The 14,763-nt window shown below is 38.9% G+C and overlaps 1 protein-coding gene across 18 annotated transcripts in view; it reads left to right on the forward strand.

Annotated features, from left to right (window-relative positions):
* The window catches only part of PXYLP1 (2-phosphoxylose phosphatase 1), a 100,463-nt gene that overhangs the window by 66,722 nt on the left and 18,978 nt on the right, over window positions 1-14,763 (forward strand). Inside the window, exon 1 of one of the 18 annotated variants that reach the window (XM_046898585.1) lies at window positions 12,426-12,533. The exons of 16 other annotated variants lie outside the window; for them this stretch is intronic. Coding sequence is in view for 1 of the 2 variants with exons in the window: in XM_015277036.3 (XP_015132522.1) it covers window positions 12,558-12,648 (91 nt within the window). In the remaining variant the exon portion in view is untranslated. One more of the 18 variants, XM_015277036.3, reaches the window with a different exon arrangement.

A 14,763-nucleotide genomic window follows, 5' to 3' on the forward strand; every position in this document is an offset into this window, starting at 1 on the left:
ATTTTCTTCACTTATTTAATTTGAGTGCTGTGGGCTGCTTATATTTTATGAGGACTGGAGAGAGCACCATATGCAATCCTATCAGAATGTTGTCTGTAGGAGGTGGTGACTGTGTTAGCGCACAGACCCTCTTGGAAACCTGTTTGCTTTAATAACTCCATGATGCAATTATTGCTGTTTGAATCCTTGCTGTGTGACCAGATATGTCTGTAGAAGAGTAAGGTTGAAGCACATGGAGCCTCAAGAAGAGATTGGGAGAGGGCACCTTACACACAAGGTGTTGACCAGGAAGCCTCTGACAGTTCCTAGGTGGGATACATATCCGCAAGTGAATTCATTACAATCTTTTTCCTTTTCTTACCACTTCCTTACCAACAAACAGTAATTACTGGTGTTTCATATTTTAAGAATGTAGCTCGTCGTACCACTTTTTCTTACATTGATCTAAAAAGCTGCAACTTTGCAGTCTCTTCTTGATGCTGACAACTTGTTTTTGTCATGTGCAACCTGCATGCTAAATTAAAAGAACAGTATCTCCTTTCCTGACTTCTGCTTTCAAGATCATAAGCATGGTAGATTTTCCACTAATAAGAAGTCTTTGTTCTATTTTTTCTCTGAGGTACTAATTTAATCTATATTTAAGGGGGAAAAGCAATCCACAAATAATATATTCAAGTCTGTGTACTTCTTGTGGTGAATGAAGACAACTAATTGTAAATGTACAGGGTTTGTTTTGTTAGAGATGGCTTTTATGTTTTAATAGGAGATTTTAATAAGACTTGGGTTTTTTGTGACTTTTTAAAAGTGGTGGTATAATGTACTGTTCTGGAAGCAGAATGCATGTTTGCATTTTATAGAAATTCTCACTTGGAGGTAGAGGAGACATGATGAATACTTCAGAATGGTATTATGAGATAGTCTTACTTTCTCCCACAAAAATGGAGTAATCGTTTTAAAATATCTGCTTTAAAAATAGATGGGGTTAAGTTGCTTCAGACAGGATCTGACCAGTAGAAGTTACTTGGCAGGCTGCAGAACTTCATAAATCTTCTTTAAATATGTTTTGACTCCATCCTTCATGGTAAGTTGAGCTATATTTAAGCAGTTTAATGTGAGCTTTGAAAACATACAGTTGGAGGCTTCTGTAAATAAAGCCTAATACCTCTAAAAATGAACTGCAGATCATTAGGTAGGCATTAGCAAGTCCTAACTACAGTAATGGGTTAAATCTAGAGGGAAGGAGATGAGACTAGAAAATCATTTCTTTTGAAACCCAACTCAAATAATTCTTCTCATACCTACAGGAAACTTTGAAAGTATTCAAAATGTGGAATTACATCTTTTAATAATAATATTACTATAATTTGCAGGTGTTTTTTTTTTTTAAATTAACCCAGAGGGTAACCAACTTCTTAGGGAATGTCTCATAGTTATGTTCTTTTATTTAATCATTTGAATTTTGCATGAATGGTAAAACAGCAAAGGAAAATGAACATTAGAATAGGATAAAAATGTTATTAATTACTTGCAGTAATTAATATTATTATTAGTCTTTACATTGATTAATGTATTGGTCTTATTTCCCTCTCTCTGTATATCTGACTGGGGAGTGCTGCTAGTTGTTAAGCCATTTTTGTTGAAGTACCTGTGCTTTCATTGAGTCATTCCTGTCAAATTGGACTCTTGCACTAATTGCAAATAAAGCACAAATGGGTACCACCAGCAAATGATTTCTGTTATCTCTACTTGTATGTTGTTTAAACAAACTTGACTTGCATCTCTTCCAAGGGCATGGGTGATAACTTTCTTTCTGCATAGAATGGAGCCCTGCTATCTAGAGATACTTGGATTTATCCCCAGATTGTGGCTTTAAAATTAAATGGAGATAAAATATGACGTGAGGAAGGTTATAAATTTTATTCACTGTGACCATGTGAAACAAATCTATGGTTTTATTTCATGAAAGTGTGAATTAGGCCTTCTTCATTTTTCCTGAAGCACTCTTTAGACAATGGCCCTTCTGCAGTCTGTTGCTATTTTTCAGGCACAAAATGTGGAATTATCTCTAGTCCGAGAGGCTCCCTGAGCTGTGCATTTATTCTTTAGTGAATCGGGCTTCTCTTTTTTTTTTTCACATCAGTGTTGTGCCAATCTAAATGCTGTAAGCTGCATTGGCTTTCAACTCCTATAACATATTTTAAAGCAACCATATCTGTAACTCGTTTCTGTGTCCACTTCCACATGGAGGTGTGCTAGACTTTTGGGAAAGCAGGAACAGGATGATTGTATGGAATTTTCTTGTGGTGACTCACAATTTTTTTTCTTCCAAACTCTTTTGATATTGTTATTGTTCTCCAGCTCTGTGAGCTTGGTTAGTGTAGTCTGTTATGAATAGGGTAGGGTTTTTGGAAACAGGTTGCATGGGACACTAATGGCACTGTTGCACCTGCAGACAATTTGAGAGTGCACAGAATAAGTAGCTCAGGTTTTCCGTGTTGCTGAAAGACATATTCTTTCTGGCTTTTTTGTTTTTTTCTATATATAGAATGTATTTTTTGCTCTTAAACTACTTTTAAAATGTCTCTTTTTTCTATAAACCAGTAATTGCATTTGTAAGTGAATTGTATCATTTTTCGGAAGAGGACAATTTCTATTTTGACTTGTATCAATTTGATGAGGACCAATTTCAGGTAAGACATGGGGCAGCAAAGGATGTTGAACTTGCAACTTACATCATCATTGCTTAGTCATAAGCAAGTTGTACAGATATCTGCCTGCCATTGTTCTCAGTGGCAGAAGGCTTTAGCCTAATTGTGTAACTTTTGAGCCATTTATAGCTGAACTCATCTGGACAGTGCCCAGAATAATCTGATTTGACTTAGTGCTGCTTTGAGCAGGCCCGTTGACCTCCAGAGGTCCATTGAGGTGAATTATTAGTTTATAGAGGTAGGTTGAATAAAGGTTTTTTTTTTTTTTTCCCCCCCCATGTATTCTTTTTTGTTGTTTGTAGTTCTAGGACTGTCACCCTGATCAACTCAAGAAAAGCTTGTCAGTCCAATTCTCGGCTCTTCCTTTATTATAGCTCTTGGATTCTGAGTTGGGGTGCCTTACTGGTAACTGCAGACGTGCTTTGGATCAGGATGTCTGTCTGTCTTAAAGCCAAAGATAATCTTCCGATGCATTCCTTGGATATTGACCTGTGTTTTTACAGCTGTGGCAGGTTTTTTTTTTTTAATGCTGAAAATCACCTTACTTTGTTGGCAGAAATAGTAAGGAGGGATAGTTTTGTTTCCATTTGCAGCTGTTAGATTCTTTAAATTTGGTTTAGTGATTCAGGTGTAGTTCAAGTAGGTTAAGTCTGTTTTATGTAAGCCCTTGCATCCCCTAAGAGTATAGTCCCTTCTGTGCAGGGTTTGGATTCAAGCTCGAGCTTGGGATTTTCACAGTTACATATGTCAGTGTTGTAGGGGCCATTGTGTGGATGCAGTCCTCACATCTGCCTGTTCCACACTGTCTGGGAGAGGTGTTTTGTGCACATCTTTGGTCTTTGCTCACCTCTGGGCATACTGGGAAATACAGAGATTGCTATGCTTCTCTCCCTGGTGAGCTTTTTTGTTCTTGCTGGCTGGGCAGTGGAAAGCGATTCTCATCCCTGAAGGCATTTTCTTTTGCAGGTGCAGTTCATTCCCTTGCTGCACGCTGCCTTCCTTTGTACTTTTCTCCTTAGTGTTTTACAGGAATGATCAGAACGAAACCTGAATGTCTTAAGCTAAGAAGGTAATGACAGCTTTGTCATGCCACTTTGTTTTAGTATACAACTCCTCTGTTAATTTTTGCTGACCACTGTGATGTGAGATCAGTTTTCTGAGAATTCACAATCAATTCAGAATGCATTAGCATTATCCCTTCTACTTACTTTTATCAGAGCTTTTAGTACAGCAATGCCTATTAATTGCAGATGGATTCCTCATGCAGTAATTGCTCACTGCCCTTTGTTGGAGATTTGCCTTTTGCATCTTTATTAGAGGAATATTCTGACCCAAATGGCCCTTCCCTCGTTGTTTAGAGTGCAGACATGGAGCCTCAATCGGCAAAACTTAATGTCATTGGCAATTATGCGATCCCTTACCTTCAGCCTTCCCACTTTTAGCAAAGCATGAGCAACTTTTTAAACTGCAGAATTGACAACCAGTCTGTTTTACTGAGTAGTGCTTGAAGCCTGTGTTAGTTCCCACTATGCTCCTGCAAGCTGAAATAAAAACCATTTTTAGTTGTATTTTATGAATATGCTAGTTTTCATTGAGTGTATCTGTTTCAGATAAACATGTTATTTAGATAGTTGATGGTGTTTCTTCTTACTGATCTTAATTTTTCCTCCTGCAATTTATCCTCTAGGTGTTTTTGCTCTTTCATTTGTGCTTTTGCTAGGCTTTCATTTTTGAAATGATGTAGTGGCTTATTCGATCAAAAGCATCTCATCATTTGACTATGAAGATTTTAGAAAACCCTGTAATCTCTGTTCTGAAGTTATTTCCCTTGCAACGTTTTAAAGCTTACTCACTGAGGGGAAAGCGGTGCTTACACATACTAAATGGCTTTGTGGTTGGTTGTTAATGAGATGGGGTATTTAAAAGGCAGAGGCTTTTGTGGACTTCCTGCAGTGAAATATTAACTCCTGGAAAATGTAAGTGATCTTCCCTCATGATTTTTGAGAGCTGGTTGGATTAAAAGAGATGGAAGCCCTTGGTCCATGGTGTTATTTGGGCTTACCAACTGTGCACATTAATACTGGATGAAGACAAGAAATATGATTCACTAGCTTCCTCTAAGTTCTGTAGGTTATTTGGAAAGTAATGCCTCCTATTTATTTCCATGGAAACTGACAGATACGGAGAGCACAATAACACTATTTGATAGAGAGGGCTCGTAATAGTCTTTGCCAATGGAGGTGTCTCACAGTTGCTGTTGCCGTGTCTGGAACACACCACTCACTGCCACTCGGCGCTCACCACATCCACGATTTGGTCTCCAGAAATGTTCAGCAAGCATTCATGAATGTCAATGGATGCATTTTTTTTCTGCATGGAATTTCATCCCATACCTTTGCTCCATATGCACTTCTGTGTCAGATGCCATTTTATCGGACTGCCCCTCTGCTGCCATCTGTCACACAGCAACAAAATACAATGGGATATTGGTGGAAGGGTTCAACCTCTACTGCAACGTCAGCCTCTGACACTGTGAGCCAACATAAGAAAATAGGAGGCGTTATTTTCAGAGCAGCCCTCATGGTTTACAGTAAGTGTCCTCAGGATATCTGTAACGCTGTTCCAGAGAAGCTGTTTGGAGTTCCTGACAATGTAACTATATCTTTTGGTACAAGCTTCACCAGCACAAACATTATCAAGCATTACTGTGTTGAATATGCATTTCTGGGACTTGCTGCTGGCAGATCTGTGGCTGCTATCTGGGCCTTTACAAGGACAAACAAGTGAGCTGGCTTGGATATGCAATTGGCATATGGTGTTGAGATCAGTTTCTTGATCAGATCAGTTTGTGGACAGAAAACAGTTGAGATTAGATGTGAAACAGAACGGTGCTAATTTAATGCAGTAGTTAAAATATCGATTTGCATTTGTAAGGGTTTGTGTCTTTGAAGGACACTGATGTAGGGAAGTGCCAGATGTCTGTGGATTGTGTTTGACATTAATGTATTAAACAGTTTGCATCCTCTGCAACAGCTAATGGCTGAACCCTATAGGTTTTCTGTTGTATCCTGACCCAGGTGTGAAGTGAAGGAGGTAGATAATGCTGAGAACTGCAGTGAGCAGCTCTGTTGAGAGGTGACAAAGATGCTTTTACTTGTAAGCTGATGAACCGGACTCGTTGTAGCCGCTGACTTGCTGTTATGAAACCAAGAAAGCGATGCATGCAGAGACGTGGAGTGCAGGGCAAAGGCATGTCCTTTCATTTCTTTGTTCTTTCTAATCTGTGGGTTTTTTTTTTGTTTTCTGTTTCAATATCTGGATATTGCTTTAATAAATATACTTTAATAGAAGTTATTTCAAGTTTCAGAAGCCATTCTGGGTATTTTGGGATGTCATTTAAGGAGGATGCAAAAGAGAAGAGGCAGCCCAGGTGCACTTAGAGCTCTGGATGACTGTGCTCCTGTTGTTTCAGGTCTTCCAAAGGGAGGAAATGACATTTTATCTGGGGTGATAGAAAGCAATACTGCACACTTCCTCTTCATATCTGTTACAAAAGTGAAAGCTGAGTAGCAAGAGTTAGTGAGTCCCTCAAGGAATAAACAGGGGAGTAAGTGTGTAAGAATAGCAGAGGGATCCTGTCACAGTTTTAAGCATTACCAATGTTATTAATGCCAGGTAGCAGAACGGGAACAACCACTGAACTGTCCTTAACTCTTCTGCATGGGCCGTATTTTTACATTGTATTCAGCTGCTGTGATTGGAAAGAATGCTTAAGACCCGATTTTCAGTTTATGTTCTTGAGGACAATACGTACTTTATTCCGCTACGCTGAGTACTTTGTGTGATTAGCCTCTCCGTGCAGTTTACATGCAAAATCTGCTAAGCATCTTTTATTCAGTCATGTTGTAGTCAGTACTGCACAGCTTCTCACTGTAGTATTTTTGAGATCCAGAAAATGTACAGGACAAAAAGAAATGAGTGTCTTTCACTTAAAACAAAGGTCACCACCCACAGGCAAATTATGGCAACCGTGTTCAGTGTTTTATGTCCTGGAGCTACCTTTTCATGCTGACCTTTATTCTGAGACAATAATAAGAACATGGGAACAGCTGACAACATTCTCTGAATTTGAATACAGCTGATAAAAGCTGTTCTGAAAATCTGTTCCAGGATAATTCAACTAGATTAGTTTGTGTACCAGTTTCTGAATTCCGTAGACAGAAGCAGGGCAGAGCTTTAACGGCCTATTGTGCTCATGAGTCTTTTTAGATGAGTAACAATGGCTGGATCAGCTGTATTTATAAAATCATGCTTTCAGGCCATGAAACCTCCTTAGTCTTTGTTTACTTAAATGGGTAGTCTTCAGGACACTGATTTCATGGGGTCATCTCTCAGGCTGATGAGGCATGGCAACTGTGCAGATGTGTTGGTGGCAACAGCTTCATTTGCAGCATTGTGCTTATGTAACACTTCCCGTGTGTGAATCCTAAATGAGGCTGTGGTAGGCTAGGGACTCACAGAACTCTTTAATTGTAAGCAGCAGTGGGGCTTTTTTTTAATCTTGCCACTAAGTAACCTGGAGCATGGGAAACATCTGGCCAGAGAAAAGTGTTTAAAGGGCAGGAAATGTGTCTAGCTTGCCTAGGTGTCTGGTAGGAACCTCCTCCCAGCCCTTTGGACTGGGCAGGCAATCAGTGAGGTAATTAGTGAGAGGCTTTATGATCTGTGTGTGTATATACACAAATATATATTTAAGAAAGCAGTGCAAATATAATTGATGGTGATATAAATCACCAAATGCTAATATAACTGATGGTGATATAAATCTTTTCTGTGTTTAAAAACTTCAACGTTTTGGTGTAGTAGGAAAATGAAATATACAGAGGAGTTTTTTTACTTTGGTAGGGGAAATGGAAAATGACTGTTGTCTCTTGAATGTGAAAAGGCTAGAGCTTGCAGTCAGCACTGCTGTTTTATTGCTGTCAGGCTGAAAATCCTGGATGCTATTTAAGCAATGCCATATGCCCTCCTGAATTGTCAGTGGAAAAACAAATGGGAGGTGGGGGACCCAAAACTGTAAGGCTCTTTTCAGAGCCACATCTGGCTTGAATAAATGCAAGCATCCATTGTATAATTCAATGTCTGTTTGAATTTGCTCTCAAAAAACATAATGGTAGGCCTACCATGTTGTGTTTCAAAGCAAGAACGAGTTTCTTAACATTTATTTTCTTGTGTAGGTCAGATAGGGACTCTATAGAAAACAAACAAACAAAAAAAACCCCACCAAAAAAACCCACCACCAACAAACCTGCAAAAGGTTTTGTCCATGTATTCCTCATGTATTCCTGTTCAAAGCTACACGTCTACACACAGCCACCACGTATGGCAGCTCTGCCAGCTTTAAAGAACTCACTCCAGTATTCTTGAGGAAAAGTTTCTTATTTCCAGCTGCATTACATTGCCTGTTTTGCTGGCTTTTTGGAGTCAGTACCTGCCTCACTCTTGCTCCCTGGGCAGGAAGCTGATTTTGGCAATTTTCCTAAGATAGGAAAAAGCTTTAAGGAAACTTCTAAATTTTGATCCAGGAATAGTTTGGGCTGTTGCTGAGCTGAGCAGGTCTGTGAAAGGCATCAAAGAAAAGCAGCCAATTTACAGTAGTTGTGAATTGTCCATAGGGAGATTTGTGTCTCAGTGGAAGACTTCAGGGATCTGACAACCAGACAGGCTGACAACTCATCTGAAGAATAAACTTATAGTTACATTGCATACATACTAATCAATATTGATTAGTAAAGTTGAGATGCACTTAGAAGCTGTAGCTACAATATGATTACTGTTACAAGGGAGAGAGAAGAGACTGTGTTGTAAAGTTCATACATATGTGTGGATTCATTTCGTTCAACTGAAGTTTACCTTACCTTGTATTTGAGCTTGTGTAAGATGGGAGATCATTGTGAAGTCTGCTTTTTTTTTTTTCCTCCCTTAAAAATGCTTGCATTAAAACAAACCAACCAAACCACTTAACAGCTCACACTTGTTCCCCCTTCAATCAGTTTTGGCTTCCACCAGGCCAGCCACAGCGCCCCTGCAGCCTTCTAGCCCGGTTAAGTTTCCATTTCCTGTCAGTAGGCGCGTGACATACAGGGTGCTTCTGAAAACTGGTTTTTCCTCCACTTTAAGAAGAGAAAGCAGTGTTTTTACTTAATTGCATAATGACAAGTGGTTCCGGCTTCTAGAGAGAAAACTGATGTATAGAACAGAAGTTACTGCAGAACAAAACAAAAATAACCAAAGATTAAGGAACTATTTTAGTTCTTAAAAAAATAAAGAAAAAGAAAAACTTGAAGTAGCTTTTTGTTAAGTTTCATCTTTGCAGTAGATATGTTCATCTCAGCCTTTGGCAGGTGATATTCTTGAAGGTATATAGAATGTCAGAGAAAATGCATCAAGGAAACCCAAATATATTTGTTTTATTTTCACTGTGAGCTGAAAAATAGTCAGTTGCTCTTGTCAATACCTCTTCATTGTGTATGTTGGTTGGTTTTTTTTTTTGTAATTTTTCTTCTGATTTCTCTGATCTTCTGTAAAAGATAGCTGAAACATCCTTACTTTTTAGTATTTATTGGCAGCAAATGTGTCTTTAGTTAATGCTTTATAGCAGTCAACTTGATGATAACTTAATGTTGAAACTGAGTCATGGAAGCGTGCAGTAGTGTGGTAGCTCTGATGGGCAGCGCAGAGCTGTGCAAGCTGCCATCTGGGTTTTTGCTGTTCTTGGGGTGTGTACTTCATGTTTTCTGTGGGTTTCTACCCAAGAGGTGCTGCTTGGCAGTTTCTTGTCTCTTGGGTAATTAAAACTTAAGATGCAATACTTCAGTTGAAGTTGTGGGAAACACACAGTCATGTACCTTAGTTTGAATGTTACTGCTCCTTTCTTAGGCAAGTGCTGGAATACCCATATGTGACAGCTGTAAAAGCTGCGTTGTGCAGTGTGTGTCAGTGGCTGATCTTCTCTGCCGGGCACTGCTCAGTGCTTTGTTTGTGAAAGATCAGTTGAAGCGATGCTGAACTTTTCTCACTGGCTATGGAAAAACAAACAAACCATACCAAAACAAAATCTGTTTATCCTACATATTAATTCAAAGCTTCCATTAATATTTTTTCCAATTGGAAGAGAATGACTTGCTCACACATACCTCTCTGCTTCCATCCCTGCTGTGTTTTGTATTGAAGTCCGAGTTCCCCAGGGGAGAGGGGCCATGGAGGGAGCTGGGATTTTCAGCTGTGGTAACTGGGCCTGCAAGAGTGAAAGTAAGGGGCACCCACCGCATCTTCATTAAATCATGAGAAGTAATTTGAGAAGAAAAAAGGAAATTTCTGTGTTATTACAGTGGAACAGAAGATGCAGTTTGAGGAACATGAGGAAATACAAACATAGTAGTGGAGAACAAAAGATTAAAAGCAGTGTGTTTCTAATATTTGCTCATGTAATGCAGGAATTTACCCTACAAGGATCAGCCCATCAAAATGGGGGAGCTTGAGATGAATTTTTATATGTAAGAATTCAGAATATGATTTTCTGTTCCACAAGTTTGCTCTAGCATTCCTTATTGCCTTCAAAAGCAGAAAAGGATATTTTTGCTCTAGAAAGGGATATGCATGTGTTTACGTGATCGTAGGTTTTAACTGCTGGTATCAGCATATGGTAGAGGAAGGGCCATTGCAGAAGTCTGTTTCTGCAGTGTGAAGTGCATGTATTCAAAGTTGCTGTACCAAACATTTTTTTCAGCACTTTTGATTGGAAGCAGTGACTTGAAAAGAATGTTTGTTCAGTAATACCTGGCTTCCTTCTGTTTGGTTGCTACACTTTCAAATGTTTGTCCTGAATATTTTTGGCACTGTCTTCCTTTGAAGATGAAATGTAGGCTGTTGACAGCAAATAAAATTGTGCTGTAAGTCAGCAGACTCCATGAAAATTGCCAGAATTGCTGTGATCTCTCTTATAGAAGGAAGAACAGCAGAAAGTCAGAAGCTGACTGTATGTCAAGTAGGTGTATGTGTATGTGCACATCCCAGTCCAAAATTAACTCAGCACCACTACTGCTGACTGCTTGCAAATTTTTGGGAACTTGGAGAGATGAATCTGTAATCAGTTTGCTCCCATTTGATTCTTATGTGTATATCATGAAGTTACGAATTACTGCCTGTGTCTGTGATGAGGTTCATGAGTTTGTACTTTGGGTTATCCAGTTTCAGATTTTCATGGTCTTTTTCAGTGTGTTAAAAGAGAAGTGCCTACCTCTGCTGCCCAGCTCCTCTTGCAGTCTGAGAGTTGTGCATATGGGATGGTGAGATCCATACTGTTGCTGGGTGGAATTACTGTGCAGAAAATACACTACAAGGAATCTTCAAGGGTTTGCCGCAGAAGAGCTCTTTGTTATTCCTGGGTTAGAATTTTAGACTCCACACCTCCCTGCTGTTCTTCTTTCTGCTGCCCACCTCCCCCATAGCTTCCTTCACTTCTTTCCTTTCAGTAGCACACAGTGCCGTTAGCAGCGCTGTGGGAAGAAAGCCTTGAAGCTCAGAGCCTACACTGTAGTAGAAAGGACAGCAATTGCATAGAGGGCTTTCTGCAGAGAAACATCTGTGCTTTTGGGACCCTTTTCTCCACTTGTTCCTGAACAGGCAGAAGAATGCAGAAATGGAGAAAGTGGTGGAAGGATTATTGCTAAAGGAACCAGACGCGTGAAGAAGGAAGTAGGTGCAGATGTGGGCGGTTAAGGGACAGACAGTGATGGGACTGGCACCTCTTCAGAGGTTCCATGTAGACATATATATTGTTTTCTGCTTCTGAGCTGTGTGTTCACAAGCTTAGGAAGCTTTTTAAAGATCTTCATGCCTGTTTTTCTTAATGATAGTTTAACTGCTCTGGAGATAATAAGCCTTTTGTTTGTGTGTTCACTCAGCATTCAAGTATGGTATATTTGTGTTTGTGCATTTTTGTATTGTGGATAATGACAGTGACTGTTAGTACAGTTTTCCATTAGAGGTGCAAATCTGTATTTAACTGTACAGAAGAATAAAATGAGGAGGGTGGATTGTGTCGCACTGGTGTGTTCAAACTTCGTTGATGTTCAAACATGTTTGTAGTCACAAGCTGTAAAGTGACCCTAGGGGTGCACTCCTCAGGTGTGAGAGCAGGACGGCACAAGTCAGCCCCGGGGTGGCAGAATGTCAGAGCTCCTGCAGCGCTGTTCCTGGGCTGCCTCACTTCTAAACTGACAGCTGTGTGCCTTCAGTCTTGTGTTACAAACCCTTCATTCAGCCCGTGTGTGTCTTATCTGTTTTATCCAACTTGTTTTTGCTACTGTACGTACTTTCTTTTTTTCCCCGTCTAATTTGTTCTGAAGAATTCCTGACTGATCTTTACAACAATCTTTTCATATCTTATTTTTATTTCTGGGGGGGGGGGGGGGGGGAGAGGGCTGGGGGCTGGGTGGAGGGCCAACTTTACATTCATCATCAGAATTCCACCAGAATCAGAAGCTGGTGTTCTCCTCTCTGCCTTGCAGTGCCCTAAGTGCCCTTTTAGGAGCAAAAAGGCTAAGGGAAAGAAAAAAAAGCTCTAAGATGAATAAGTAACTTTTTGTGTTCTCTGACGTGTGTTTACTTTTCCTTATCCCTTAGCATAAGGTTTACCTACAGTGGGTTGTTTTTGCATTTCTGCTGTGTGGCTTCATTTTCATGTGACTGTTTTAAATAGCCTGCTTGCATGGACCTGAAAGAACCTTCTGTCCTACAACAGATGAAAACTTCAGGTTCCTGGTTAGTTGCTTACTTGAAGCTAACATGGCTACTTGTGCTGCTTCTCAGACAGGCTGGAGTTACAAAGGAAAATGGAAGTGGAGAATGATTTTATTGCCTATCTTTCTGTATTTTGGTAAATGTTAGAGTGTTTTTTTCCTTCTCATAGATAAATGTATTTTGGATAAACAGTAGTGCTACCTTTTTCTTTCTTGAACGGTTTAACTAGGACTGCAGGAGGGAGAGAAACTGGTAATGAATTTAATTTAGTGTTTCTCCTACATGAACTGCACCTTGTTTGGTTTTCTGCTGTACTAAATTCTATCAAATTGATGTCAGCTTGTTAGTCCTAATTCATGTGAGTGTGGCTTCCTGCTTGGAAATGTGAATACAATAGCTGGTTTGATAAACTTGATGTTTTATCAGAAGGACTGATTGCTGTGTAGGAGTGATGAACATTCACTCAAAGGTAATTTCAGTGTATTCTCTTTCTTACTTAGAAACAACTTTTCTAATATTGATCTTATGTTGGTGTATTTTCTAGCGTGCAGGAATTGTTTTGTGCATGTGGAAATCAGACAAATGAGCTGCTTACTCTTTAAGGAAGTTGTGCTTACAGTTTCTATGTTGTAATAGTTGAGACACCACTGGTTTGGTTCATAAAGACATTTCCTAGTCAAACATTTATCTTCAATTAAAATTGTGTTTTCAGGTTCTGTAAGGTAAGTTATTTGTTAAAAATAAATTACTCAACATATTCTCTTTAATTAAACTGCCCATTCTTAATTTATTAATAGAGCGGAAAAGACAATTTATATAAAAGCTTGATAGCTCCACTGACTTTATATTTATTTATTCTTATTTTTGACTTTGAGAAAGAAAATGGTATTTGGGGTTGTAAAAATTCCTGAAGGAGTGAGTGTACAGCAGTAGTTGGCTGTTGTACCACGTGAATAGTGTCTGTCTGTCTCTCACAGGACTGCATTTTGCCTTACCATTTTTGACTTTTGTCTGATACCAGTCTATGTGTTTAGCTTTTTTTGTTTTAAACAACTTTACTTTGGCACACCAGAGTTGCATTGAGATTGCTTCCATTTTATTGTTTCTGCAAGCCTTTTACTTTCTCTCTTAGATACAGTTTTTTTCAAAAAGAACATTTCCAACTATTTTTTATGTCTGGTCTTTAGGTTTTGTTAAAAAATAAGATTATAAACATTGGAAAATAAAATATATTTTCTTTTTTTCTTTTTTTTGTCAAACTATCTCTATAATACGTACATTTCTTTATAGCTTCAGTGTTGGTGAAGTTTCCAGATAGATGATTAAATCTTTCAAATGTGTTTCATTAACTGCGGGGGGTGTGGGAGAAGTGCATAGATCAAAATCATGTGTTTAATCTGTTTTACATTGTTATATTCCTGTTGTTGTAAAACATGGTTTTGAAAGGTACAGCAGTTTAGAGATCTTGTTCAAAAGCTCTCTTAATCAAAGATTTAAGTATGATTATATTTGCATTGTCAGACTTCTGCTTTGAGGAAGAGCATGTTGAACCAATAGAACAAGTCATACGAAATAGTGCTAAGCTATAAAAAGCCATATGAAAATGGCATAATAGAATTCTGATCTTGTAATGATTTACAGCTGGAAGAACAGAGCTTGGAATAAGATAATGTTCAATTCGATACGAGTGGTATTTTTTCTTACTCTGAGCTGTGTCAGTCCGGTATTAGTTGTAGATGTGTAGATGTGTTATGTATGGACCAGGAACTCCTCTTGGGAGACAGAGGTTGGATTGATGCAGCAGAGAAGTACTGGGGTACAGGGAGACCATCTGATCTTCAAAGAGCTTTGAGTAGCTGCACCACATGATGCAGGTGCTAGCAGAAGGAAAGCACAAACTGAGCTTCCAGTGCAACAGGAGGAACAGTCTTTCTGGGTGGGGTCCTTGGATTACAATACTAAAGCTGAGCAAATGGAAAGCATCTTTTCAACTGGAATTCATCTGTCTACAGTCTAGTTTTTCCTGCCTTCTGAAGGAATTATTTACATATATATAAACATTTTTTTTTTTTTGAGATTTCCAGTGTTATTGTTGTGGTTTAATATCGTTAAATACAAGACCCAGGTATCTGTGTAGATTGTTTTGTTGATTTCTTCTGATATGCGTTATTCCACATGTATTGAAAGTGAATACTGTATGCAGTGGCAGTGCTTGTTTAGGTGTCTAGAACTTTTTGATCTTCTTGATGAT

This window comes from Gallus gallus, chromosome 9 (assembly GCF_016699485.2).
Source record: "Gallus gallus isolate bGalGal1 chromosome 9, bGalGal1.mat.broiler.GRCg7b, whole genome shotgun sequence".
NCBI classification, from domain to species: domain Eukaryota; kingdom Metazoa; phylum Chordata; class Aves; order Galliformes; family Phasianidae; genus Gallus; species Gallus gallus.